The sequence below is a fragment of the Camellia sinensis genome, chromosome 14 (assembly GCF_055761805.1).
Source record: "Camellia sinensis isolate YWXY chromosome 14, ASM5576180v1, whole genome shotgun sequence".
NCBI lineage: Eukaryota > Viridiplantae > Streptophyta > Magnoliopsida > Ericales > Theaceae > Camellia > Camellia sinensis.
The window spans coordinates 61,176,851-61,203,242 of NC_138974.1; the positions used below are offsets into that span (position 1 = coordinate 61,176,851).

General features: G+C 36.5%; 2 protein-coding genes and 2 long non-coding RNA genes across 5 annotated transcripts; 3 read left to right on the forward strand and 1 right to left on the reverse strand.

Annotated features, from left to right (window-relative positions):
* The first annotated feature begins 1,945 nt into the window (after positions 1–1,945).
* On the forward strand, positions 1,946–7,246 carry LOC114310551 (mitochondrial import inner membrane translocase subunit TIM22-4). The gene is made up of 4 exons (XM_028256606.2): positions 1,946–2,452; positions 3,982–4,172; positions 4,397–4,469; positions 6,853–7,246. Exons 1-4 carry the CDS (start codon positions 2,284–2,286, stop codon positions 6,936–6,938), a joined length of 519 nt encoding a protein of 172 aa, XP_028112407.2. The 5' UTR covers positions 1,946–2,283; the 3' UTR covers positions 6,939–7,246.
* A 2,286-nt stretch (positions 7,247–9,532) lies between these two features.
* LOC114310545 (cinnamoyl-CoA reductase 1) lies at positions 9,533–18,109 on the forward strand. Of its 2 annotated transcripts, XR_014351479.1 has the most exons (8): positions 9,533–10,160; positions 10,248–10,420; positions 10,514–10,699; positions 11,684–11,846; positions 12,101–12,287; positions 13,020–13,190; positions 14,545–14,580; positions 17,860–18,109. XR_014351479.1 is itself a non-coding variant. In XM_082907332.1 (7 exons), exons 1-6 carry the CDS (start codon positions 10,025–10,027, stop codon positions 13,162–13,164), a joined length of 990 nt encoding a protein of 329 aa, XP_082763458.1. In that variant the 5' UTR covers positions 9,533–10,024; the 3' UTR covers positions 13,165–13,190; positions 17,860–18,109. The 2 variants fall into 2 exon arrangements, 1 of the variants encoding a protein (XP_082763458.1); XM_082907332.1 differs by lacking the exon at positions 14,545–14,580.
* A 1,777-nt stretch (positions 18,110–19,886) lies between these two features.
* Positions 19,887–21,281, reverse strand: LOC114310540 (uncharacterized). The gene is made up of 3 exons (XR_014351483.1): positions 21,151–21,281; positions 20,595–20,661; positions 19,887–20,241 (listed from the first exon to the last, which is right to left on the reverse strand). It is a non-coding gene; the product is annotated as an uncharacterized LOC114310540 (long non-coding RNA).
* A 20-nt stretch (positions 21,282–21,301) lies between these two features.
* Positions 21,302–25,443, forward strand: LOC145808012 (uncharacterized). Its single transcript, XR_014351482.1, has 2 exons — positions 21,302–21,437; positions 25,071–25,443. It is a non-coding gene; the product is annotated as an uncharacterized LOC145808012 (long non-coding RNA).
* Positions 25,444–26,392: the final 949 nt, after the last annotated feature.

The following is a 26,392-nucleotide window of genomic DNA, read 5'->3' on the forward strand; positions in this document are numbered from 1 at the left end:
TCCATTTAGGCCTTTGTTTTTTCTTATGAATCATTTGGTCCTATTTAATTGACAAAGATTATTTCCTTTGATTTGACATGTGTGGAGTTTACATATGTGATTTCTTTTTATTGATGTATAGTAGTGTTGTTGAGGGTAATATTTTACATATTTATTCTTTTGTGGAATTTGGTGTGATTTCTTTTTGCTGATGTATAATAGTGTTGTTGAGGGCCGGTTTGGTAACACATATGACGTGACACTTTTACATGATGATCGGTTATCAACATCTAGGTCATTCCCTACTTGAACGTAGTTTAGTAATTAACAAGTGTGGTGTGCAATTTAACATTTTTCATTCAATGATATCCACGGAATGTCCACGTAACAGTGTTCATGACAATATTGACAAAACAACGTTATGTATTAACCACTCAAAAAATATGAACCAACAAAATTATGCATCACTAGACTAACATCACATTTTGTAAAAATCACCAAACATTTTTAGTATCAACCATAAAAAAATGTATCACAAAAAACATATGTAACATTAAGTAATCTTCCAATGTTTTATCATTTTCTTCAAGTTCATCGCCACTAGTAATGACTACAATCATGTAGTCATAAATTTTTTTCCCAAACAAAGTCTGCAAGCTATGAAGGGTAGCTTCTTATTCTTTCGAAAAGCAGAACCTGGCTGAGAAAACTACAAGAACTGCATGAGCTATCCTTGGCCATGTTGATGAATTTGACAATTTCTTTTCCAATAAATTTAGAGTCGGCAAAAAAATCAAATAATCCTGCCATTTTTTGTTAGGTTGGCAGTTTGAACCAAACAACACATTAACAAAATAAAAAATGCTTTTATTGCTAATTGATATAGATTTACCAGGAGTGTCAATGACATTAAGAATCTGGCCATTTGTCAATACAATTTTGTAGCTCACAAATACTGGTAACACTAGTATTCCAGTGAACACAATGTCAGCTGGTGTTACTAATACTTGTGAGCTACAAAATTGTATTGACAAATGGCCAGATTCTTAATGTCGTTGACACTCCTGGTAAATCTACATCAATTAGCAATATAAGCATTTTTTCTTTTGTTAATGTGTTGTTTGGTTCAAACTGGCAACCTAACAAAAAATGGTAGGATTATTTGATTTTTCTGCTGAGTCTGAATTTATTGGAAAAGAAATTGTCAAAGTTATCAATATGGCTAAGGATAACTCATGCAGTTGTAGTTTTCTCAGCCAAGTTCTACTTTTCGAAAGAAGAATAAGCTACCTTTCATAGCTTGCAGACTTTGTTTGGGAAAAAAATTTATGACTGCATGATTGTAGTTTTTACTGGTGGTGATGAACTCGAAAAAAATGATGAAACATTGGAAGATTACTTAATATTACATATGTTTTGTTGATACATTTTTTGATGGTTGATACTAAAAAATTTTAGTGGTTTTTACGAAATGAGACGTTAGTTTAGTGATGCATAATTTTGTTGGTTCATATTTTTTGAGTGGTTAATACATAATGTTGTTTTGTCATGAACATTGTTACATGGACATTTCGTGGATATTATTGAATGAAAAATGTTAAATTGCACACCACACTTGTTAATTATTAAACTACGTCTAAGCAATGAATGACCCAGATGTTTGTAACCGATCATCATATAAAAATGTCACGTCGTATGTGTTACCAAACCGGCCCTCAACAACACTACTATACATCAACAAAAAGAAATCACACCAAATTCTAGAAAAGGATAAATACGTAAAATATTACCCTCAACAACACTACTATACATCCATAAAAAGAAATCACACCAACTCAAATAATAGAATAAATATGTAAGATCCACACATGTCAAATTAAAGAAAATAAACCGTACCAATTAAATAAGACCAAATAATTCATAAAAAAAAAAACTAAATACTAAATGGATTAACATCTCCTAAATTGAGATTTATCGGCAATTTTTTCGGAAAAAAGTGCACATACTTTGCTAAAGTACACCAGCTAATGTGACCGACAGGGAATTGCGCGCGGGTGACGGTGCTTGCATCCCAAGACTCCGAACCCAACCTCCTCCCTCGCTAGGGTGTTTTATCGTTAGAGCTTCAAAAAAATGAGTATCCTCACAACAAAGACCCTCCAATGGCGGCGAACTCACTTTTTACCTCCAATTGAATTTAAAGAAGTTCGCTCTCATCGTCGACATCATATCTTCACTTCTAGGGTTTACTCTCTTCGTTGACACTCACACATACTGTAATCGATTCGATTTGGAGGAGCCACAATGAGTGCGAATCCAGTAGATGGAACGAAATCCGACTCTTCGTCTTCGAGCTCAAACGAAGCACCGAAGCCTCAGCTTGAGCCCCTGCGGTTGCCTTCTGTGGAGGAGATTCGGGGCCAAGACATTTGGAACAATTGCGCTGTTCGCAGTGTCGTTAGCGGATTCATGGGTTAGTAATTCAAAGTTAACTTTTATTTTATTTAAATTTTTATATCTTCACAATTTTGATAGGCCATGGATTCATTACTTCGTAGGTCACTTTGTGCTGTTGTCATTCCATTTCAATTGTTCTACTGATATCTCTAGAGAGAGAGAGAGAGACCCTTCTGAATATTATTTTCTTTTGGATTATTATCTGTGTGATTTTTTTGGGACAATTTATGGATTTGAGCCTGGTGACTGATCCTTTGAGTTTTCTATCTCCTATTTTCTGCCGGGTGTTTTTTTTTTTTTTCCACCTACCTTTCCCATTCAGTTTGATGTATTCAATTCACAACCTGCCTGCAATTTCAAGTTGAGGATTGATACTTGAATATTTTGTATATTTTTCCTGAGTTCTCTGGTTGGCTTATTTTCCAAAGAAGTTCTCTAGCTTCCATCATTAGATACGAACAGGAATTTACACATGGTTATAATAAAATTTGTCTTTTTGAATGATCTGTGTTGGCAAACGGTGTTCTGACCGTACACCATTTCCTTACAATTGCTCTTGATGGGTTGTTAATACTTGCTTACAAACTTTGCATTATGTTTGGTGTAATAAGGAAAGAAAGAACAAAATTGGTTTTGCCTTGCAATGCTGGTGTTACTAAGATGTGAATGAAAAACCATCAACAGTAACCTTCTATTTATGGAATGCCCCTATCAAATTGTTATCCATTTATTACGTTTGAGTGTGTGTAACCTCTGAAACAAAAAATGAAGCAATGTGATTGAATGATGGTCGTAAATTTGTAATCTCATTTACAGCAATGTTGTATTGCTCTCAGAATTGAAATTTACATGTTGTCAGTTCCTATAAGAAAGTGAGGAGGGAGAACGCAGAAAAGTTTGTAGATATTAGAGTAGGCATATTTCTGGTGATTTCTTTCAAAAATATTCAAAGAGTTCTTTGCTAATTTCCAGTCTGGGACCTTGGTGTTTTACTTGCATGTCTCAGTGATAGGAATATCACAATGGTAATCAAATGCATGATGGACATACATGAGAGGCCAAAAGTACACAACAATGTCGATGAACACGAGCTTAAACTTGATGACATATGCAATGATAAGAACTAAAACAATGCCAATACGCTATTTAATTGGTATCTTTAATGATGTATTATTGTGTTTCTGTGCTAAAGTTTATATTTATGAAGCCTTTTCCCTCCTCTGTGTGTGTGGACATGTATTTATGTTTGAATATTGTTTTAGTTGTTTTAAATCACAGGAAACAAGAAAACCACCTCAACCAAGACAATTAAGATCAACTGAACCATTTTTTCTTTTCTTGGGTGATGTTGAAGTTTCCATGATTTGAAATTTCAAGTTTTTATTTTGCTAAGTTTCATCAGCAGCCAAACTAAGTGTTTGTATAATTGTTATGTTTTCTGTTACCCATTTTGCACTGGGTTATATATTTATGAACTGTGTATATATACTTAAAATATTAGCAGAGTTATTTGTGGTTCTTACTGTGTTGCGGTAATATTTGCAGGAGGTGGGCTGGGTTTGTTCATGGGTATGTTTTTAGGGGCATTGGAGAATCCCATAATGCAAGATCAAATGACTGGCAAGCAGCAGTTCATTTATACAGCAAAGCAGATGGGAAGTAGGAGTTGGAGTTCCTGCAAAACTTTTGCAGTTATGGGCTTGATTTTTTCAGCTGCTGAATGTGTCGTTGAGAAGGTAAAACAGATTATACAAAAGAGGTTTTTAATTTTTTTTCCTTCCCTTCTTTATTGTCTGTTTAGTTGCTGAGAAATAAATGTCAAAAAATCAGAATGATTATGAGTTGGCAGTGAAATTTTGAGCTCTCTATCTACTTCTATGCAATTTATTGGCAATTAATGTATGTATTTCCAATCTTTCTTCTTTGCTGAGAGCACTAACTCTTGAGTAATTGCTTGAAGGCTCGTGCAAAACATGACATCACAAATACAGTTGTTGCAGGATGTGTAACTGGAGGTGCAATATCGGCTAGGGGTAATCTTTTCCTATTTGTTTATCATATTAACTCTTTATCTGTGAACTGCATGTTCATTTTGAAATAGTCAGATAAAACAATTGTGTATCCTGCCAATTAAGCTTCAGGCATGTCATCCTATTCTAAATAAGTATTTCCCAAATATTTGGCATTTGTGTCATGGGATGGTTGGAAAGAATCCTTACATGTTCTGTACCTTACTTTGGCTTTAGTTTATTCGTAGGACATTCAAATATTCCTTTCGAACGAGATAACCTTCGTACTTGTGAGTATATGATGAACAAATGCTTCAACCATTGAAGTCCAATAATTTTTTGCTGGTAAAGTGGTGCTATCGAATTAATTGATTAAAAAAATTTGACACATGAATTATAAATAATGCTGACAATGCCATAACTAATAAATGAGGTCCCCCCCCCCCCCCCCCCCCCCCCCCCTCCTATTCAGTTTCTTCCAATCATGTTTGGAGCTGCAAGTCTGCAACTAGACGCAGACTTTAGAGCATAGACGTGACATGATCATTACAAGTTTACTATGCTGCATGTGCGTTCCTTTTTTTCGAATTCCCCAATTATTACGAGCATTATGTTATTGGATGGGTAATCAAATGGGAGAGTTCACTCTCAAGAATCAACATAGAATTCTCCTGCCTTCCTGATGTAGAATGTACATAACCTTTACTTCACATGAGTATGACATCAAGTCTGGAAATAGGAGTACTTCCATATGTCTCTCAGCAATTCTGCCTAAATAAGTTGACAAAGGTATTTATAACATCTTAAAAAATGATTCCTCTTCCTTGTATACTTGTTTGCATGATAGTATGTGTTAGGCTTTTCTAGATGAGCAAGGAGGATCCCTAAATTCATCTTTATAAATCATACCAAGTTTCACTTTCACGTAGTACTTATATTCCAATTTATGGAAATATCAAGCAATTTCTGATCATATAACAGTTGGCTAGTTTTGACTTCCAGTTACCTTTGTGTAATTTTAACATAATACTCGTGCAACTATTTTTTAACACATCAGTGGAAAGGATCACTGGAGTCATTTGTTGATCACTTTTTTGTTTTATCATTTCATCATAGGCCTTAAAAGGTGTAGGTTTTCTTATCACCAAAAATAAAAAAATAAAAGGAAAAAAAAAAAGCAAACAAAGAAAAGAAAGTGAGTATAGCTTTAATTCACCCTCTTATGGTAATTTGTCAAATACTATTTGGTTTTTTTAAATTTTATAATAGTTTCCAATGAACTTAGTGGCCTCAGTGTTTCTTAGAAAAGATTGCATTGAGCTAGGTGCACAAAACTACAGAATTGTTCTTTACATTGAGATGATGTATGTCTTTTATTTTTATTTTGAAATTTTGTGCAATTAAGTTGCCGATTAATTGATTACATCTCAGAGTATGTAACATTGACAAATCAGACTCTTTCTTTAATAATTCAGTGTTCAGTAAGAGGAACATTTTGGGTGACATATATCATTATATGGTTTAAATACCTAGTTGAAAAATGCTTAGATATAGACCCATTTCCACAAAGTTTCCAAATAGCCAACGGACAATAGCCAACTAAATCAATAAACTATAATTAATCATTTTATAATTCATAAAATTAATTTATAACTACATAACAACATATATCTCTACTATTTTAGCTCTAATGATAGGACTACACTTGGTTGGTCCCTGTATCCTGTTTGTTTGCATCTGCGAGAACCAATGCTATTCTCTTCCAGTTTCTGAAGAGATGAATACTAAACGGTCTTATGTTTGTTTAGAAGGTTTTATTCAGCTTATATAAAATAGAAAAAAGTAGTTTCCCAACTCTCTCAATGGTTATTATGATGTTATCCTTGAAAGAAACTAGTGCTGTGAGGCTTTTTAATGATGGGAAGGTCTAGAAAATATTGCTTGTGCTACTACATTATCTTCAAATGTAATCATTGGCATGGTCTTACTTCAATTACTGAGTTTAGCTGCATGATTTTGTTTCGTTCTCCAATGATTAGTTGAAACAGAATCAGATCATTTGTTAGTTCTAGAAAGGGTTGTAACAGCTGCATGTTTTAAATGCAATTGTTTCAGTCTAGGGACTGGAGACAAATCGCTACCATTGGTTCTCCAGCTTTTTGCTATACATGGGCTTCATAATTATCTTGAGACCCTCTCTTTTTATTACAGAACTATTATCAATGGCAAAAATGAAATTATAGGGACAAAATGTAATCGCACTGCCACTTCATAAAACACACTGCCACTTCATAAAACCGGCATGGTAGAATCTTGGTAGTTTACTCATGTTTCAATAAATTCTTCTTTGTTTTGCGCCTAGTCCTGTGAATATCTAACCTATGACCGTCTTATTTGTGTTTTTTAGGTGGTCCCAAAGCAGCTTGTGCTGGTTGTGCTGGCTTTGCTACATTTTCGGTTCTGATAGAGAAGTTTTTGGATAGACATGATTGAGCAAACAGGTATCAGGTTCCAGTTTTGCAGATGTAATAGTTTTATGAGTCTGGATAAGCGAAAGTAATACTCACGGATGCATAATTCATTCGTATTTATTTTTAACTGCCACCAAATTTACTGTTGCCCCTTTAATGTGGGGATGTATCATGAGATATACAACCCTCGTGGTTTTGTATTAATTCTGTTCTCTTCTGCTACAAATTTCAATGGCAGAGATCTGTCCTTAGATTGAGCATCATGTGCTTAGTTCTACCATATACTTTCCGTTCAACATTCAAATAAAGTTGCTTACTTTTGGGTGGTTTGATTGTGTTTGTATTTGTATTGAAAGATTGCTCAATCTATGAAAAAAAGAGCTACTGATACTTTCTGTGGATCGAAAGTTGATATCCATGTGGTTGTTGAAGGAATGACAACTTAGAAATGGTGTTGGAGGAATGACAACCATGATGGTTGTATTCATCGTTAATTCATTGGCCATGGGCGGTTGTATTCATCATTGTCGTCAGCTATGGTGGTGGATTGACGTTGCTTGTCATCCTTATTGTAGACGGTGGTAGTTTATGGATGGTTGTCACAAATGTCTACCTGCACTAGGTTAAACGAGGGAGAATTGCAAATCAGTGGAAATTTGACAATTAATTATGGTACGGAGGTGCCAGTGGATAGTTGTTAAATAATTATATTCTTATGGAGGTGTAAATAAAAGTTATTTTTTAGGTAATAGTAAATAAAAGTTATGTCTTATGTCATGCACAACTTTGACTTTGCACACGACTTTACATTTGCACTCGATAGAGATTTATCTGCATATCTTAAAGAATTGTAATTATTTTGTCAACTTGTCACTTATTTGTAATTCTCAGAAATAAGTGAACTCAATTCAGAAGAATTTGAGTTTTAAAACATTTGGGTCCGTTTGGAAAGATAATTTGTGGCTAAAATCGTCACAAAAGATAAAATAGACTATTTTATCTACAACAAATAAAACATAACATCAAATCCATAATTATTATACTATTTTCTCATAAAAAAAGTAAAAAGTCAAAAAATTCTTCTCAAACTAAGCTTTTTAGCTCAAGCTAAAATAGGTTTTTTAGCTCAAGTTAAAATAATTAAAAAAGTTAAAAAGTCAAAAAATCAATCCACTCTCCAAACCAATCCTTTAACTAAACCCGCTGGGGTAATTCATGTAGATAAAATTAAGCTTTAACACTGTTTGGGAACAGCATTAATTTGTATTAAAAGGAAAGGAAAAGATTGGAATGAAATCCGTTTTTTGGTATTTTCAACGTGGAAAATTATGTGGTATATATTTCCTTTCGATTATAACTTATTACATTGTTTTTTAGTTATGATTTATTGTGATGTTAATTATGATATTATTTTAATTATAATCTAATAATTTTTTGATCATACCTTGATTATAATTTATTTTTATAGATTGAGTTGTAATATTTGTGTACCATAATATTAATCAAACACACTGAATATATTTCTTATATAAGGGAAAAATATTTTAAAATATTGCAAGATGTCAAAAAAATTTGTTACTGGACTCTCTTCCATAATTATCACTGATCCAAGCACAAGCAATATAATTATCAATGGCGTTACTTACACTAATTAGTATATTAATTAGTATATCAACACATATTATAATATTATAATTTTAAAATTATAAATCCCATTCATTATGTAAATTACATAAATTCAAAACTAATAAAATTATATTACATTATTTATTAATATACTAATTAATGTACTAATTCATACGTATGATTTTATTTTATAACTATCTATTATTTGGCACAACAAAAAGGAAATAGAAAACAAACCTCCTAGCTTTCAAGTTTTTTTGTTTTTATAAAAATTTCACTTTCATGCTTTTTATAATTTTGACTTTTGATTTCAATAATTCTATATTGAAGTGTAGGATTAAAATTGAATTTCTATATATAATTCTATATTGAAGAGAAAAATTAACGAATAATTTATAAATAGTAAAATTTTGGGAAAATTACATATACCTCCCTCGAGGTTTAGCTAAATTACAGATACTCCTGAGGTTTTAGAAATTACAGATACCCCCTTAGATTTATATTTTCATAACAATTTGTCCCCTAATTTGTTATGCAAATAGTACCTTCAGGGGTATCTATAATTTTTCAAACCTCAAGAGGTATCCGAGGGGGTATATATAATTTGCCCTAATATTTTAGATTTATAGGCGGTAGTGATTAATTTTTTCTAAACTTTTTAGTAGCTTATTATCATCAGAATAATGTGAGTGTTTGAGAAGTTGTTATTTTAATAAGTTATTTTAGTAGGTTAAAATTTTTGTATTTGAGAAGATGATTATATTTTTTTATAGTTTAATGTAATATTTGTAAGAAAAAAATGAAATAATTATAAATTTAATGTGATATTTTATCTTATTAATTATTGGATAAATTACACTTACACACCCTGAGATTTGAGTTTAATACAAATCATCCCTGACGTTTAGAAAATTACACTAACCCCCTTATCATTGTAATTATTTAGACGAAATGAAGACATTGAACTCATACACTCTCTCGTTTTTTGCTTCGCTTTACTTTCTTTTTTTTTTCCCTTTTTTCTTTACTTTTTTTTAAAAATATAATTTCTTCTATTTTTTTACTGGGAGTTGTTACATTTTATATGAATAGGAGTTTGTGAAATGAAACTATTAACTATAAGGATAAAAATATAATTTTCAAGTCAGAGAGTGGATATCAACTACATCAAATCTCAAGGAATGTCAATATAATTTATTCTTAATTATCTTAATTTATTTTATTTTTTTAAAAATTTTTTGACAATCGGTGACAAAAATCTTTGAACCGACCAACATTTTTGGATTATTTTTAAAAAGATGGTTAAAAATTACATTCTAGTTAAAAGTTGATTAAAATTTACTTTTTGTGAGGCAGGGAAGTCAGTTATAAATAGCCCTTTGCGTTCAACATTTGTGAGCAACTGTAGAGCTGAGCTGGAGAGTGAGAGACCAGAGTGAGGCTGAGAGGAGAAGAGCAAGCAAAAGCAAAAGCAATAGAAAAATGTCAAGCAACACGAAAGCAGGAGGAGATGGACAGGTAGTGTGCGTTACAGGAGGCAGCGGCTTCATCGGCTCCTGGCTCGTCAGCCTCCTCCTCGACCGCGGCTACACCGTTCACGCCACCGTCAAGGATCTCAGTCTCTCTCTCTCTCTCTCCCTTCAATCCCTTTTCGTAACAAAAAATAAATAAAATAAAACTGGTTGTTTCGATTGTGTTTTTGTAGAGGATGAGAAAGAAACGAAGCATCTAGAAGCCCTCGAAGGAGCAGAATCGCGTCTCCGCCTCTTTCAGATCGATCTCCTCGATTACGACTCCATCGTCGCCGCCGTCACTGGCTCCTCCGGCGTCTTCCATCTCGCTTCCCCTTGCATCATCGATCAAGTTAAAGATCCCGAGGTCCGTATAATGCATACATATCTATAATTGTTTTCGTTTGATTATCATGTCGATGTGCTATATGTATCTCTCTCTGCTTGGGTTTGATAACAGAGGGAGCTATTGGAACCGGCAATTAAGGGGACACTCAACGTGCTCACGGCGGCCAAGGAATTGGGGGTTCGGCGGGTGGTGGTGACCTCGTCTATATCGGCTATCACCCCGAGCCCTAACTGGCCGGCCGACAAGGTCAAGAACGAGGATTGCTGGACTGATGTTGAATATTGCAAGCAGAATGGAGTGAGAAGCCTTTTCCCCTTTCTGTTTGCTCATAATTTTTTATTTTAATAAATTTTATTGCTTTAATTTTTCTTATATTTGAGAAATTTGGAATTCTAGGCCTTCAGCAACTTTAGCTATCACAGCTGAATTGGTTCAAAGGCACGCCTAAATTACGAAAGTTGTAATTTTTTTTATTTTTGTTGTTATTGAAATCGTATATTATCTAAGCAACAAATTATCATTTTTGGTTTAGAAAGCGTCTGTATTAATCATGGTAAGGGTGTGCTGTAATGTTAGTAATTTCAGTTAGGAAAAGAGAGATGTAGGAATGTATGGCAAAAAGAAAATAAAACCAAGGAATATGTTTTTGTTGAAAAACTATTTAGTTTACTGGAAAAAGTATGCCAGAAAATAAAGCATGGGCTTTCTTGAGATGCTTTGTTATGTTAAATTAGCATGAAGCTCTCACTTATAATTTAAATAATTGAAAAAGTTGTGGGTGGGTTTACTGAATCATTTAGTAACTAAACACATGCGATGCAAGGCAAATGGTTTTATCTTATATTTATTTCATTTCTATATCAAACATCAAAGAAACCGTTCCACTTACTACATGAATTTCTATATCAAACCTCAAAGAAGCCGTTTCCAATTTATCCTTGTGTATCTTTTAGAGTAAGTTTGAAGCTTACTTCATGTGTGATCCCTCTTGTGATCTCATTTAGCTTCACGAGGTTTCTACTCAAAGGAATATGAACTCATTTAGCTTAGTATTATCACTTTAACATTAGCTTCACGAGGTTTCTACTCATGCTTATATTATATGTTATTGTGGTATTGAGTAAACTACTTACCCAAAACACAAAAATGGTTAGTAAAATATTCTCTTAAATTTATATTTTTCTTTTTAATGTTGCTGTGAATATTTTCTTTCTTTATACTAGAAGGATTGCGGCATTGTTTACAGATTTTTAAACCTGAATTGTCTTTTTTGTTGGCTAGTTATGGTATCCACTTTCTAAAACACTAGCTGAGAAAGCAGCTTGGGAATTTGCTAAGGAAAAAGGTTTGGATGTGGTTGTGGTGAATCCTGGAACTGTTATGGGTCCTATTATCCCCCCAGCTCTTAATGCAAGCATGTTAGTGCTTCTTCGCTTTCTTCAAGGTAATTTCTGCAAAAGTTACACGTTATCATAGATTTTATTAAAGCATGCATTGATTTTAAATGCAGCATTTAGAAAGACTGAATGGGATTAAATATATTTCTTAGTATTTTTTTTTTTTAAAATCTACAGTTGCAGGGTTTAATGATATCCTTCTAAAAATGGGAGGAAGGGGAGGAATGATAGACACAGGGCTAACTTCTTATCAGTGTAACAATTATTTAAAAAACTAATGTGGCACTTTATTTTTGGCCAGGCTGCACTGAAATATATGAGAACTTCTTTATGGGACCTGTCCATGTTAAAGATGTGGCCCTAGCACACATATTGGTCTATGAAAATACATCAGCTACTGGAAGGCACTTGTGTGTTGAAGCTATATCACATTATGGTGATTTCACAGCCATGGTCGCAGAACTTTATCCTGAATATAATGTCCCCAGGTAATGTGTTTTCATCCCCATACTTGCAACTGTTTCCATTAAAGTTATTTACATGATTTTTAGCTAGGAAATATCTGATAGTGCTGTGATGGACAAAAACAATTTTGTTCACCAACCTTTTGGGTGAATTTAACTACCCCTTGATTGGTTATTCTACCAGGGGCCATTGCTTGGGCCCCACTTAACCCAATAGAAGAACCAATTGGAGAGGTGGTAATGTGAACTGACTTTGTGATGGACTGTGAACCTTACGGAGTCTACCATATGGTTAAATCATTTATGGCTTTGAAGCAGTCTGTTTCTGTTTGGGTCTTTCTAGAAAACGGGGGCTAGGGTGATCTTGCTGAGATTGTAATCTATGTATTTTGGCTTTCCAATGAGTAGCTTTCCATATCTATCATATAAATTTGTGGAGATAGGATGAAGACTGGAAGGTGCCACCTTGGCAGTCAATAGTAAAGACTTGGGATCAAATCCCGCTTTTATTTGGATTGAAGGGTCATGGGCAGGGGCAGGGCTATCGCTGAGACCTGATTGCCCATCACGATTGGACTAAAAGAAATGGGATGAAGACTTGGTGAACATCATGTTATCGTGCAGCTGATGTTAGGGGATTGTAGCTGGTTCCCTTATCTGTGATGTTATAATTACTGGCTTTTGAAATTTGAAAATGGTTGCAAGTGATTGTGATTTTTAGCCATTTGCTTATCTGTATTAATGCATTTTTTGAAGGCTGCCAAAGGATACTCAACCAGGATTGCTGAGGACCAAGGATGGATCTAAGAAGCTGATGGACTTGGGTTTGCAATTCATTCCTATGGAGCAAATTATCAAGGAAACGGTTGAGAGTTTAAAGAGCAAAGGATATATTTCTTGAGCAAAACAGTGACGACCCCTACCTCCGTAATATTATATCACACTATTTTGATAAGTATAATTGCATGATTGTTGTGTTAATGTGTGTATATATATGTTTAATTTTGTGATTATCTGTTAATATATGGAATATCTATTTAAATTGCCAACTTAGAGACCGGAATTGAGAGCCTAAATGGCTTCAGAAAATGAAATTGATTAGCTTGATAGGCGAATTAGAATATTTAGAATTTTATGACAACTTTTGTCGAAATTTGATTCAGATCAAAATAATTAAAATAACTGAATGAACTTAGTTAGAATTGAGCCTAATTAATTAACATTAATAAACTTATGTTAGACTAAGCTAATTACACCTTATATAAGCCTAATTCATCTCTTGAACTCACTTATACAACACATGGGCTGAGATTTAGAGAGAGAGAGAGAGAATGAAGGTGAACTCAACACTTTAGAGAGAAAAAGGAGAATTTGAAGAGAATTGCTAGAGATTTGGAGAATCAAGCTAAGACAACACTTGAATTCTATACTAGGTATAACGTTCATCCCTAATTCATGTAGATATGGCATGTAGAAGTTGAATTCCTCTCATTTTTGAGCTCATTGGCATGTCATTGAAGAAAAGAAGCTAGGAATATCATGAAATGGAAGAATAGAGTTGAATTGCATACATGCATGCATATTTGGAGTTGGAATTCATGAGATTCTTACATGCATGGCACTTCCACACACCAACTTGATGGATTCCTCATGTATTAGTACTTCTAATACTCTTAAACATGTTTTGAAAGGACATAAGCTCAATTTAATGCATACATGGATCATAGTTTGAAGTTTTAAGTTTTGGGTTTGAGAATTTGACATGATTTTGAGTAATCGGATTCAAATTGGAAATGTTTTCAAGTTGTACAATGTTTTTCCATGTACCAAAAACATGAGTTTTGGACATTTGAATATCAAGTTTGAACTTCAAACACAATTTTGGAAAAAATTCAGAATTCGACTTGGCCGCTCGAGCGAAGGAAGTGTCGCCCGAGCCTTAAAATCAAGCTCCCAAAAGTTTTACAGAGAATTGCACGGTGGCTCGAGCGTCCAAAGTTGCACTCGAGCGAATCCTGTTTTGCATTGCTTATTGCTCGAGCGACGGAAAGCTCACTCAAGCATAAAAATCATGCAACCAGTAGTTTACAGAGTTTTGCAGACCGCTCGAGCGGAGACCTTGTTTGCAACAAATTTTGGCCAATTCTTTTAAGTACATACCCGCATCTTTATGTCATTCAAGTACTCTTAGGCACCAATTAGACACACAAAGAGAGTTAAATTAAATGTTACGGTTATCGAATGGTGCTTCAATTGTATGTTTGTTATGTGTTTTGTTTAGGTGGATGCTCGAGGACAAGCAACGACTTAACTCACTGTGAGTAGTAATTTTATAGAGATATGTTCAAACAATACTTTTTTTCGAAATTGTTTTTATTATTGAAATTGATATATGAGCAATTGAATGGATGGTTTGATAAAGAATTATTTTCTGTTGATGAATAAAGGTCACTTTTGAATTGTATTGTGGCATCCATTGAACATGGGTCCTTACCTGGGGGGGTAACAATACCATGGCCATAGGCCCTTGTTTGGGGTAACAATACCATGGTTATTGGATTGATTGAAACACATAAATTTCTAATGTTAAGACCTTTATGGTTCATTGTGATTGGAATATTATTGCTTCATGACGTACCCACTTAATTTGATATTGAATGTGTAAGAAATAATGTATAGAGAAAGAGAGAATAAATTGTATGTATTATTATTGATTTTGGTATTTTGTACAAATGTGAGAGGCTCCTTATATAGGAGATATAGGTGTAGTAGGTGAAGTGGAGGTGGTAGTGGTGTAGGTGAAGTGGAGGTGGTAGTGGTGTAGTGGGTTAGGTTTAGTGGAGTAGGTGAGGTGGTAGTGGTGTAGGTGAAGGTAAATTCTAACAGCCCCCCGCAAACTCAAGGAGGATAGAAACTAACCAACTTGAGTTTGAAGAGAGGAACAAAACAAGAAAATACATAAAAAATAAAAGAAGATAGGAGACACTGTATGGTCGTGTCAGACCATTGGTGAAGACACTGGATGGTGGTGTCATAACGTTGTAGAGGACACTGTATGGGGGTGTCATAACCATGTAGACGACAGTTTATGGGGTCATGTCGGACCGTTGTAGCAGACAATGTTGTGACAGTTGTGGTGACAGTTTACGGAGTCTTGCTGGACCCTTGTAGAAACTAACCGGAATCAATGTCGGGACAGTTTACAGAGTCTTGTCGGACCCATGAAGGAGCTAACCGGAATCAATGTCGGGACAGTTTACAGAGTCTTGTCGGACCCTTGAAGGAGCTAACCGGAATCAATGTCGGGACAGTTTACAGAGTCTTGTCGGACCCTTGTAAAGTCGCACACTCAAAAGGTGTGCCCAATCTTTCAAAAGGCGTGCCATCAAAAGGCGTGCCCAATCCATAAAAAGGCGTGCCATCAAAAGGCGTGCCCAATCCATAAAAAGACGTGCCATCAAAAGGCGCGCCAGACACGCGGCGATGCACGTGATCGACAGTGCGCGTGTCGGCCTCTTCGTCATGTGCTATATAAATGAAGGCGGAGGCTGAGAGAACATGTGGAAATCAAACCAGTCTGAAACCTCTGAAAAACTCTTCGTGGGCTGAGAGAGATACACTGGTAACACTCTGTAAACACTCTGTAACCAACCCATCTCTGAAACACTCAGCAACCATAACATGGCCTCTTCTTCCCGTCCAGCTACCCAGAACATGGCCTCCTCTTCCCGTGGTCTGCTTACGCTCTTTCCAGAACTGAACGAGTCCACAAGAGAAATAACTGGTGCGGTGGCCAGTGAACCCCAACCAAACACTTCTGGGTTTGCTCCTTTGAACTTTCCGATGCGGTCGGTGGAGCAAAAAATGGCGGTGCAAACTGATATTGAGGCCAATCAGTATACTCTGAAGTCATGTGTGGAAACCATGACGGCGGTCACAAACTTGTCGCACCGGCTGCAGAGCAGGACAAATGAAGTGCAACAGTTAAACTCCCAGCTGGCTCTGCTCCAACGCATGTATAAGGATGCGCGAGCAGAGATAAGCGTGCTAAAGACGGAAAACAAGGAGCTGAAGCGGAAGGCCACCGTGATGTTCCGTTTTGGAGGTCCACCATATGCTGCAGTGGAGGAGTATGGGGGAGTGAACGTGCTCGGTGGCGTGGGAAACACGGAGGCAATACCGGCAAGGGCCGCCCAGGACGGAGGCAAGAAGAAAAGGCCGGCGGAATAGGCGAAGAAGTGAGGTCGGTTGGTGGCCGGCTGCAGAAAAGAAAACAAAGCTGCTGCTGTTGTTGTTGTTGTTTGTTTTTTTTTTTTTTTTTTTTTTTTTTTTTTTTTTTGTGTAAAATTATGATCGGGGTGGATCCCGGAGATGAATAAAATATGGGTGTTTTATTTTTATTTTTTTATTTTTTTATTTTTTTTTTGTTTTGGGAGTGTTTTGTTGAAAAAATAAAAATAAAATGAAAGAAAACAAGGGAGAAAGAAAATAGATAAAAAAATATTTATAGATGGATTATATGAAAAACATCAGTGCGATTGTTTCAAAATAAAGTGGGGTATTTAAAAAAGAGGAAAAGTGACTTGGAAAAAATAAATAAAAATAAGTGATTTTTGAAATCAAATGGAGGAGAGAGAGGGACAAACCCATGTGATAAAGTGGAGAGAGAGTCGGTGAGTGGGGTGCAAAAGGTGAAGGAGAAATGATGGATTGAAAATGGGTGACAGCAACTGGAAAATATCATAGATCTGATTTTTAAAAACCTCGTGACAGCATTTCATCAGCTTCATCCAAGACAAACATTTTGATGTAAACAGGGCGAAGTGATTGTCTCCGCAACATGTCAAACACACGACCAGGAGTACCAACAACAACATGAACCCCACTGGAGAGAATGCGCTGATCTTCGCGCACACTAGTCCCTCCAACACAAGCATGAACCTTCACACTTTGCTGGGCAAGTTCAAGAGTGGGTGGAAGAACCAAAGCTTGACACTCAACCAAGCTATAATCTAGCTGCTGCAGAATTCCAGTTCCAGACTGTCTCGTCATATGAGGTGAAGAATTCTTCTCCATCAGCCTCACACATGACTACAGTTGCACAAATCTTTGTTGATTTTATCAGCGGAATAGGTTGAGGTCCGGCGGGCGGCTAAGGTGAGGTTGCCGCCCGCCGGGGAAGCGAAAATACTAGGTTTTAAACCAGCTCTGATACCATGTAAGAAATAATGTATAGAGAAAGAGAGAATAAATTGTATGTATTATTATTAATTTTGGTATTTTGTACAAATGTGAGAGGCTCCTTATATAGGAGATATAGGTGTAGTAGGTGAAGTGGAGGTGGTAGTGGTGTAGGTGAAGTGGAGGTGGTAGTGGTGTAGTGGGTTAGGTTTAGTGGAGTAGGTGAGGTGGTAGTGGTGTAGGTGAAGGTAAATTCTAACAGAATGATATCGACGATGAAATTTATTGATTATGGAGAACTGAAATGAGAATTGGTTTGGCAATGTTACATTGCCATTGAACTTCATTCATATAACCTCTTTATTCTATTATTATTCGCTGGGTCCTAACGCACTAATTATTTATATATATGTAGGTGGGCAAGCTGAACATCAAAGTTAAAGAAAGCCTCGAGTCTACCCCGGTTCGCCTTTTGAGGAGCTTCCAAGAGAAGTAAACTAGGCTCAGGTGGAGCCATGTTAGTTAAACCCCTTTTTGCTTCGTACAATGGTTTTGTATTTGTGTATAAGTTGGGGTTATGTTTATATATGACATAGATGTTTGAACTTTGTGATGAATGTACATAAAGAACGAATGTTTGCTTATGATATGAAGGTTTTTTTATATACGCACGGCTTAATGGATAAATACTATGTTATATTATACTTCCGCTTAGTCCCATAATTATCTTAAAAAGGTTTTTGTTTATAGAGGTTGTAGGTAATCTATGATTACTGACCGGTCATGGTACTAAACCTATAGGAACGGGCTTGGGTTTTGACTTTGTGTCATAGGCTTTTTGGAGGTCTTTTCTTTTCAATATTGCGTCGTTGATGTATGGCACAGGGACTTCGTAGCGTCAATTCTATATAATGGATTTTAGTATACTGCTTGAATGATCATCTCTCCTTTCTACATAGGCAAGTCGATTTTATGCTCATGCACCAAATTCAAAAGTTTTTGGTATTCTATTCCGAGAGTAGGTTGAAATGCTAAGCTCCGATGGCACTTGTTAATTTCCAATATTGAGAACATATTAGAAAAAGTGTGTTGAAAAAATATGAAAAGATTAGAAAGTGCTTTGAAATTTATAAAAAATATAAATTTATTTATTTATTTTATCATTTTCTTGAGTTCTAAGAATACTTGTTAACCAATATATATATACTAGTTGGATCTCATGTGCTCCGTGCGTGGGGTCGTGCTATTGTAGGCGATATGTAAATAATTTTTTAAAAATTTAAATCAATTCAAAGATAGATCTTTCATTTTTATATGATAAATTTGATCAATTAAATAAATTACAATTGTCGAGTTGATTTAATTTTTTTTAATAATATATACAAAATGCTCTACAAAATAAAAATAAAAAATTTATTATTAATGTGGATAAAATAGTTAGGAAAGATTTGTAAAAAAAGTTATGTTAATGTTAAACTCTAGTGAACATGAAGAACACATAGTAACATAGGAACAACTAATATTATACATTGGAGGAGCAACATTATATATATCTATATTTTTATTTGAAAAGTTAAATACATCATAATAATTATATAGAACGTAAGTAATTATATTCTTGTCTTTCTCGATATACAATATTTTTTATTTGGTGTAACAAAGTTTCGTCGTCATATTTACAGTTGCCATATATTTCTTCTCAAGTTGAATATGTAGTTACTACTGATGAAACTTAGAGGGATGGTTCATGTGTAAGGGGCTTGGACACCACCTAGTCACATTCACAAATAAATCTGCACATATTGCTTATAAATAACTATAACATGTCATCATCAGATTGGTTATTAATTCAGCTAAATAAGATTTTGCAAATTCAATGATTTTTGAAAACAAAACTGTACAACCAACTGAAGTCCAATTCAGACGAAGCTTAGATCAGTTTTACTTCCATCAGTGGGGAAGCTCAGATTAGTTTTACATCAAACAAATGAGAATCAACATTTAACAATAGAGTTTCATGCTTGAGAAGCTTCCATAAAGTTGCATACAGATTTTTATGTAAATCTAAATTTCAAGTTGACTATTTAGGTTTCTAAACTTATTAATACAGTGGCTATTTGATGTCTATACTATATATGTAGTGGATGAACGAGCCTATATTTAAACTTGTCTTTTGAGCTAGTCTTTTTTAATTAATTTTCAGACTACTATATATTAATTTTTTTTTTGTTCTTCATTGCTCTTAAATGAGGTGTCATATGTACCATATACAAGTTATGATAAAAAATCTAAATTGTTTTTTTTTCAAAATCAGTAAAAAATTCATTACAAATAAGCAAAATTATATCAAATTAGACAATTATAATTCAACAATGCATAGTTCGAAACTCATATGATAAAAAGTTTCAACTATTTTTTTCAAAATCATTAAGAAATTAATCATAAATAAAAGAAATCATATAAAATTAGACAATTGTAAGTCAACAATACATACTCGAAACTTAACAACTTACTGAGTCTAACAACTACTACAAGAAATTGCCTAAACCCAACCTGGGAAAAAATTACTAATTGGTTAAAAAATTAACTCAATTTTATAGGCCTAAAAACACAACTTAAACCAAAATTGCAGCGAGGGACCTTTTATTTGTTGTAATTTTGTCCTCTATTGTTAGGCAATTCTTAGTTAATTATAGGCAACACAACAAGCGACCATCTTCTACAAAGTGTGCCTCTACTGCAGAAAACAAAAAGCTTTGGCTTATGTGATTTGTCAATGTTGCATCATCTTCTGTTACTGCACAGATAAGATAACAAGGTATCATCAGTGAATAAAGTGGGAATTACTTCTAACAGATATCAGTTTGAGAAAAAGGAAAATATTGCATCCCATGGTGGTTGAATACACCCAAATATACAATCAGGTAAAGTAACTAATCAAATTTCCCACCAACAATGACCAACTCACTCATATTTTTCTACATTGAAAAAGATAAACACCTTTTTTAAGGGCTTGGGGGTGGCACCAGAGAGTGTGGAGGGGCTGGTGTATTTTGATTGTAATTGATAATACCTCTGCTTTCAATTTTATATTTATATATTCTTCTTTTTTTTCTTTAATGTTGTGGCAGTAAAACTGAAGCTGCATACCAGGAGGTTATTGTTCTGAAAACACAAGAGGAGCTCAGCATCCCAATAAGGAGGAGTCCTATTTGTTCTAGCCTCAAAATAGTTGTAGGAAAAGCACCAAAAAATAAAAAATTCAACATATTAGCAAATTACAAATTCAAAATAACAAAATAAAAAAAAATCAACAACTAAGTGAGCAAATAAACATAAACAAAGAGAATAAAAATTGCACATAAGCAGTAGCAGTTGGCTTAGTATAAATTGAGGAATAGTTCTCTATTTGTAGATGCATACACCCATCTATCAATTGAGGATTTGTTATGTATTTGTAGATAGAATTTGATTTTTGGATGATGCACACACAGTATGACCTGCTACAAAGACAAACAACCATGTATTTATAAGTTTTTTAATAGTTGGGTGAAGGTCATTTGCTACTACTTTTGGTTGCTAGTAGTTATAATAATGCCTCTTTATTAATGGTTAAGACATCAACAAATTTTCTGGTGCATATTAGCAAACAGGTGGTGTGCATCATTTACATATAAATTCAATCAAAGTAAAAGGACATAGAGACCATATGGCAGCACATTTCGAAAGACAAACATAGAAGCAACTGTCTACATAAAAGACTGTCCAGCAATCTCGATTGGGTATATATTACTGTGTGAACTGATTGGTTGCATTGACTGTCGAATATAGGAGGAGCTCTTGCACAGGTAGATGGAACACCCCCAAAGAAAGACCACCGTTTGCAAAAATTGAGGCAGATCAAACCTCCGTTCATCTTGGTATTTTAACGTCGATGTTTTCAAAGTCATCACCGAAACAGAGACCTTCAAGATGGTGGCCTCCAATTGGTTGGTCATGTAAAAAATAAATTGATGTATATTATTGATTGTATTGTTACAAGATTGTTTGTATTGTTATTTGTATCTGTATATTACAAGTCCTATATATAGAGAGGTTTTGGGAGTAGTAGGTGTAGAGTGGGTGGTGGTAGTAGGTAAAGTGGAGGTGGTAGGTGGAGTGGGTGAGGAGTAGTGGAGGTGTGTAGTGGTAGTGGTAGGTTTTAGTGGTGTAGGAGGTGTACATTAACAGCCCCCCTCAAACGCAAGGAGGATAGGAACTAACCAACTTGAGTTTGAAGAGAGTAACAAAACAGAAAAGTAAACTGATAAATAAAAAACAAAACAGGATAGGAGACACGGTATGGTCGTGTCGGACCGTTGTAGCAGACAGTTTACGGGGTCATGTCGGACCGTTGTAGCAGACACTGTGTGGTCGTGTCAGACCGATGTAGAAGACAGTTTACGGGGTCATGTCGGACCGTTGTAGCAGACAGTTTACGGGGTCATGTCGGACCGTTGTAGCAGCTGACCGGAATCAATGTCGGGACAGTTTATGGGGTCATGTCGGACCGTTGTAGAAGACAGTTTACGGGGTCATGTCGGACCGATGTAGCAGGACAGTTTACGGGGTCATGTCGGACCGATGTAGCAGGACAGTTTACGGGGTCATGTCGGACCGATGTAGCAGACACTGTGTGGTCGTGTCAGACCGATGTAGAAGACAGTTTATGGGGTCATGTCGGACCGTTGTAGCATGAGGTTGTGGTGGTGCACCAAGGGGGCGACTTTAGGGAGTGCGCCATGAGCGACTTATACATGATACTGTGTATAACCCCCCCTCAAACTCAAATAGGTGTGAAGATAGAAACCTATTTGAGGTTGAAAAGGAATTGATAAAGCTGACCGGTGTAGAAGACACTGTATGAGTGTGTATATAGGCTGCCCAAAAGATATACATGGATGTAGATATCGAGCCCTCAAAAGTCGTGCCCTCAAAAGGTGTGCCCAATCTGTCAAAAGGCGTGCCATCAAAAGGCGTGCCCGATGCATCAAAAGACGTGCCAGATATGATGGCGAGGCACGTGAGTGCCTTGGCTGGCGTGCCCGTTTGTCGGGGGTCAAGAGGCGCGCGATGCGCGTGGCTGCCGCTGTGTCATGGTCTTTATAAACTGAAGCGGAGGAGGCAGAAACTGAGACAGAAAAACTGAGAGAAACCTCTGAAAAATTCTTCGTTTTGCTGAGAAAGAGAGGTCGTTTTGCTGAGAGAGATAAGCTGTAACACTCTGTTGCCCAGAAAATGGCCTCGTCTTCCCGTGGGCTGCTCACTCTCTTTCCCGATCTCAACGAGTCCACAGGAGAGAGAACTGGTGCGGTGTCCCGTGAACCTCAACCAAACACCACTGGGTTTGCTCCGTTGAACTTTCCGATGCAGTCGGTGGAGCAAAAAATGGCAGTGCAAACTGATATGGAGGCGAATCAGTATACTTTGAAGGCATGTGTGGAGTCCATGACGGCTGTCACAAATTTGTCGCACCGGCTGCAGAGTAGGACAAATGAGGTGCAGCAATTAAACTCCCAGCTGGCTCTGCTCCAACGCATGTATAAGGATGCGCGAGCAGAGATAAGCGTGCTAAGGGCAGAAAACAAGGAGCTGAAGCGGAAGGCCACCGTGATGTTCCGATTTGGAGGGCCGCCATATGCTGCAGTGGAGGAGCAGGGAGTAGTGATCGTGCCCAGTGGAGGGGGAAACACGGAGGCAACACCGTCAAGGGCCGCTCAGGACGGGGGCAAAAAGAAGAGACCGGCGGAATAGGCGAAGAAGTGAGGTCGGTTGGTGGCCGGCTGCAGAAAAGAAAACAAAGCTGTTGTTGTTGTTGTTTGTTTCTTTTTTCTTTTTTTTTTTTTTTTTTTCTTTTTTTTTTTTTTTTTTTTTTTTTTTTTTTTTTTTTGTAAAATGATGATCGGGGTTGATTCCGGAGATGAATAAAATATGGGTGTTGTGTAAATTTGTAAATTGTTTGATTTTATTTTATTTTATTTTATTTTATTTTTTTTTTTTTTTAAAAAGATATATATATATATATAAAAAAAAGTGGGGAACAACATGATGTCTACCATCAATGAAGGTTTAGAAAAAAAATAAAATTTGATTAAAAAATAAAGTGGGCAAAAGGTAGATGGGTTTAAAGAATAAAAAAGAGGATGGGTGTGTGTGCAAGATTGGTTTAAAAAATAAAAAGGAGGATAGGTGTGTCGGCAAAAGGGAATAGATGATATGGCTGCCCAAAAGTGTTTTTATTGTGGTGCATCCAGACTTTGAAAGGTGAAAAATTATAAAATAAATAAAAGTGTTTTTATTGTGTGTCCACCTCAACAAACTCCACTCATTCAAACAAGTGGTCTTAGTATATGTTAGTGCTGCCCAAAAGTGTTTTTATTGTGCTGCATCCAGACTTTGAACACACCTCTGTCGACCCCAACGTCGCTGCAGAACTCGTTGATCAACTCTTCGTCCCTCTTCTGCATCTTCCACCCAACTCTCTCTGCCAATTCGTGCATCCTCTCCTTCTGATCCTGCGTGAATTTTGTTCTGAACCGCTTCCCCTCACTGGAATTCGCAGCTGTCGTGCCGGCCGTGGGAGCCATTGATGGGTTGTTTTCTGGCGGTCACTTGATGAGAAAGAGAAGGAGAAGAGGGTGTGGCGAGGATCTTGCCGCCGAAGCTGCACATGAAGCAGACACGTGGCTGGGTGATGGTGGCGTCGTTGATCTTGCCACCGAAACTGGTGTGTGGACGGATCCAGAAAGGAGAGACGTGAGCTGTGTAGGATAGGAGAGACTGGACCGGTGTAGGATTAAGCAAGGCGTCGGCGAGACCGCTGACTTGTGGGTGGCGCCGGGGCCGGAGGTGGCGATGCAGACGCTGGGGAGGGAACGGCATCGTTTGCGAGCTGTGAGACCTCTATTGGCACGTGCCGTTCCTGCACAAAAACTGTGGTGGACTGGAGTACTACCACGAGATGGGTTCATGCACGAGATAGAGAGAGCTGGAGATGGGTTGGTTTTGAGCCAGCTAGAGAGAGAGACCACGGTTTGGTGTGTTGGATGGGTTTAAGGTTCGGCCTGAGAAGACTGTGGAAGGAACATGAAGCAGCCGAGTTGAATGAGCTGGGTCTCTTGTGTATGAATGAGTGTATGGTCCTGTGTGAGTCTTAATGCATGTGTGTTGTGGGTTTGCCGAGAGAGAGAGAATGAGATGGCAGTGTGTGTGTGTAGCTCTGATTGTGCTGTGTGGTTGAGATCTGGCGTGCAGAAATAGTTGGAAGATGAGAGGTCCGGCGGGCGGCCAAGGCGAGGCTGCCGCCCGCCGGTGAAGCGAAAATATTAGGTTCTTAACCTAGCTCTGATACCATGTAAAAAAATAAATTGATGTATATTATTGATTGTATTGTTACAAGATTGTTTGTATTGTTATTTGTATCTGTATATTACAAGTCCTATATATAGAGAGGTTTTGGGAGTAGTAGGTGTAGAGTGGGTGGTGGTAGTAGGTAAAGTGGAGGTGGTAGGTGGAGTGGGTGAGGAGTAGTGGAGGTGTGTAGTGGTAGTGGTAGGTTTTAGTGGTGTAGGAGGTGTACATTAACAGGTCAATCGGTGGTTGCAGGTGTTGAGCACTGTGTTGTTTGTTTTCAAACAACTTAAGCAACCATGCATGAGTAGACACAGATATCAATCACCACCTGGACAAATTGCAATAAAAAATTATTTACAGGGCAAATTGTGGTTGGCTACTCCTGCGGTTATGGCTTGTGGTGCATCTCTAGGGACACTTGGATAGACCATCAGCAAGCAAACATAGAGATAGAGATAGAGATATAGGCAACAGATAAATTTTAAACCGCTTCAAATTTGTCAGTTTTTAAGAAACTTTATAGTGCTTCTAAGTAGAGGTAGTGCTTGGTGGGGGCTTGCTTTTGGGTTGGGGAAAACCACCTAGCCACCGCCACCATACATGGGCCAAACTCACCATGCCATTATTGGTTATTTTATTGCGGCCAACTTGGATAAGAGTTGAAAGACATTTTTTTCATCTTTGTGAGAGCAGTAGTTAGCTCTAAAACAGCAATGACAAAGAATCAAAATATCATAATTTAGCAATAATTTTTTTTAGAGTAATACTGCGGATATAAAATTTTGTACCAAATATTCATATAGATATGTGAGTGTTCCATACAAAATTTCGGGTGTTTAACATTTTTGTCTTTTTAATAGTACAAATATTATTTTCCAAAAAAAATTAAAAATTAAAAATTGTGAATCTGTTATAATTGAGATTGAAAAAAAGAGCTGTACGAACACGAAATAATGTTCTCGTATAATCCTGTTGATTAAGTCTGCGCTCCTCTAAACGTCGTCGCTTTATTCCCTGAAAACACAAACGTGAGCTAGCCGACGGGTGTGTGCCGGATACCTCTCCGATGCCTAAGTTAGCAAAATAGACAAATAGACAAAAGTTCTGTGTATTCCGAGAATCAAAGTTGTGTTACCTATGCATAGGTTCTGTTGAGAGCTTTTATAGTTTTTACCTGGCACAATCCTAGTAGGACTCTTATTTCTCAATGTAGAGTCCTCCTAGGAATCACACTCCTGAAAGATAACGCTTATCCTTCAACATCCTCTTCACTGCTTAAACTAAGTGAGATGGTTTTACCACAGTTGGATAACAGTATGATCGAGCTAACACTAGCCCTTTGACATACTCAATTCGGTGATTCCATGCGCAATGCTTAGCTTGATCCTTGTCGACCTACATCTCGGTTCTAGCTATTCAAACCGAGCTAATTACAGCAGTCCCTCACCGAGCTAACCAAAACGAGGTCGGACGTGCAAGGCCCAAGCTCCTCAGTCCATAGCTCGGTCCGAACCTCATCTAGGCCAAGCTCGTTAGCTCTAAGACCGGGCTATATA

What these genes read in the sequence shown, in the direction of transcription:
- LOC114310551 (XM_028256606.2), top strand. Translation starts at nt 2,284, where the DNA reads ATGAGTGCGAATCCAGTAGATGGAACGAAATCCGACTCTTCGTCTTCG. An exon ending in CTGAATGTGTCGTTGAGAAG is followed by an intron (nt 4,173 to 4,396) that starts GTAAAACAGATT and finishes AATTGCTTGAAG; the next exon opens with GCTCGTGCAAAACATGACAT. An exon ending in AGGTGCAATATCGGCTAGGG is followed by an intron (nt 4,470 to 6,852) that starts GTAATCTTTTCC and finishes TGTGTTTTTTAG; the next exon opens with GTGGTCCCAAAGCAGCTTGT.
- LOC114310545 (XM_082907332.1), top strand. Translation starts at nt 10,025, where the DNA reads ATGTCAAGCAACACGAAAGCAGGAGGAGATGGACAGGTAGTGTGCGTT. An exon ending in AATATTGCAAGCAGAATGGA is followed by an intron (nt 10,700 to 11,683) that starts GTGAGAAGCCTT and finishes TTTGTTGGCTAG; the next exon opens with TTATGGTATCCACTTTCTAA. An exon ending in CCTGAATATAATGTCCCCAG is followed by an intron (nt 12,288 to 13,019) that starts GTAATGTGTTTT and finishes CATTTTTTGAAG; the next exon opens with GCTGCCAAAGGATACTCAAC.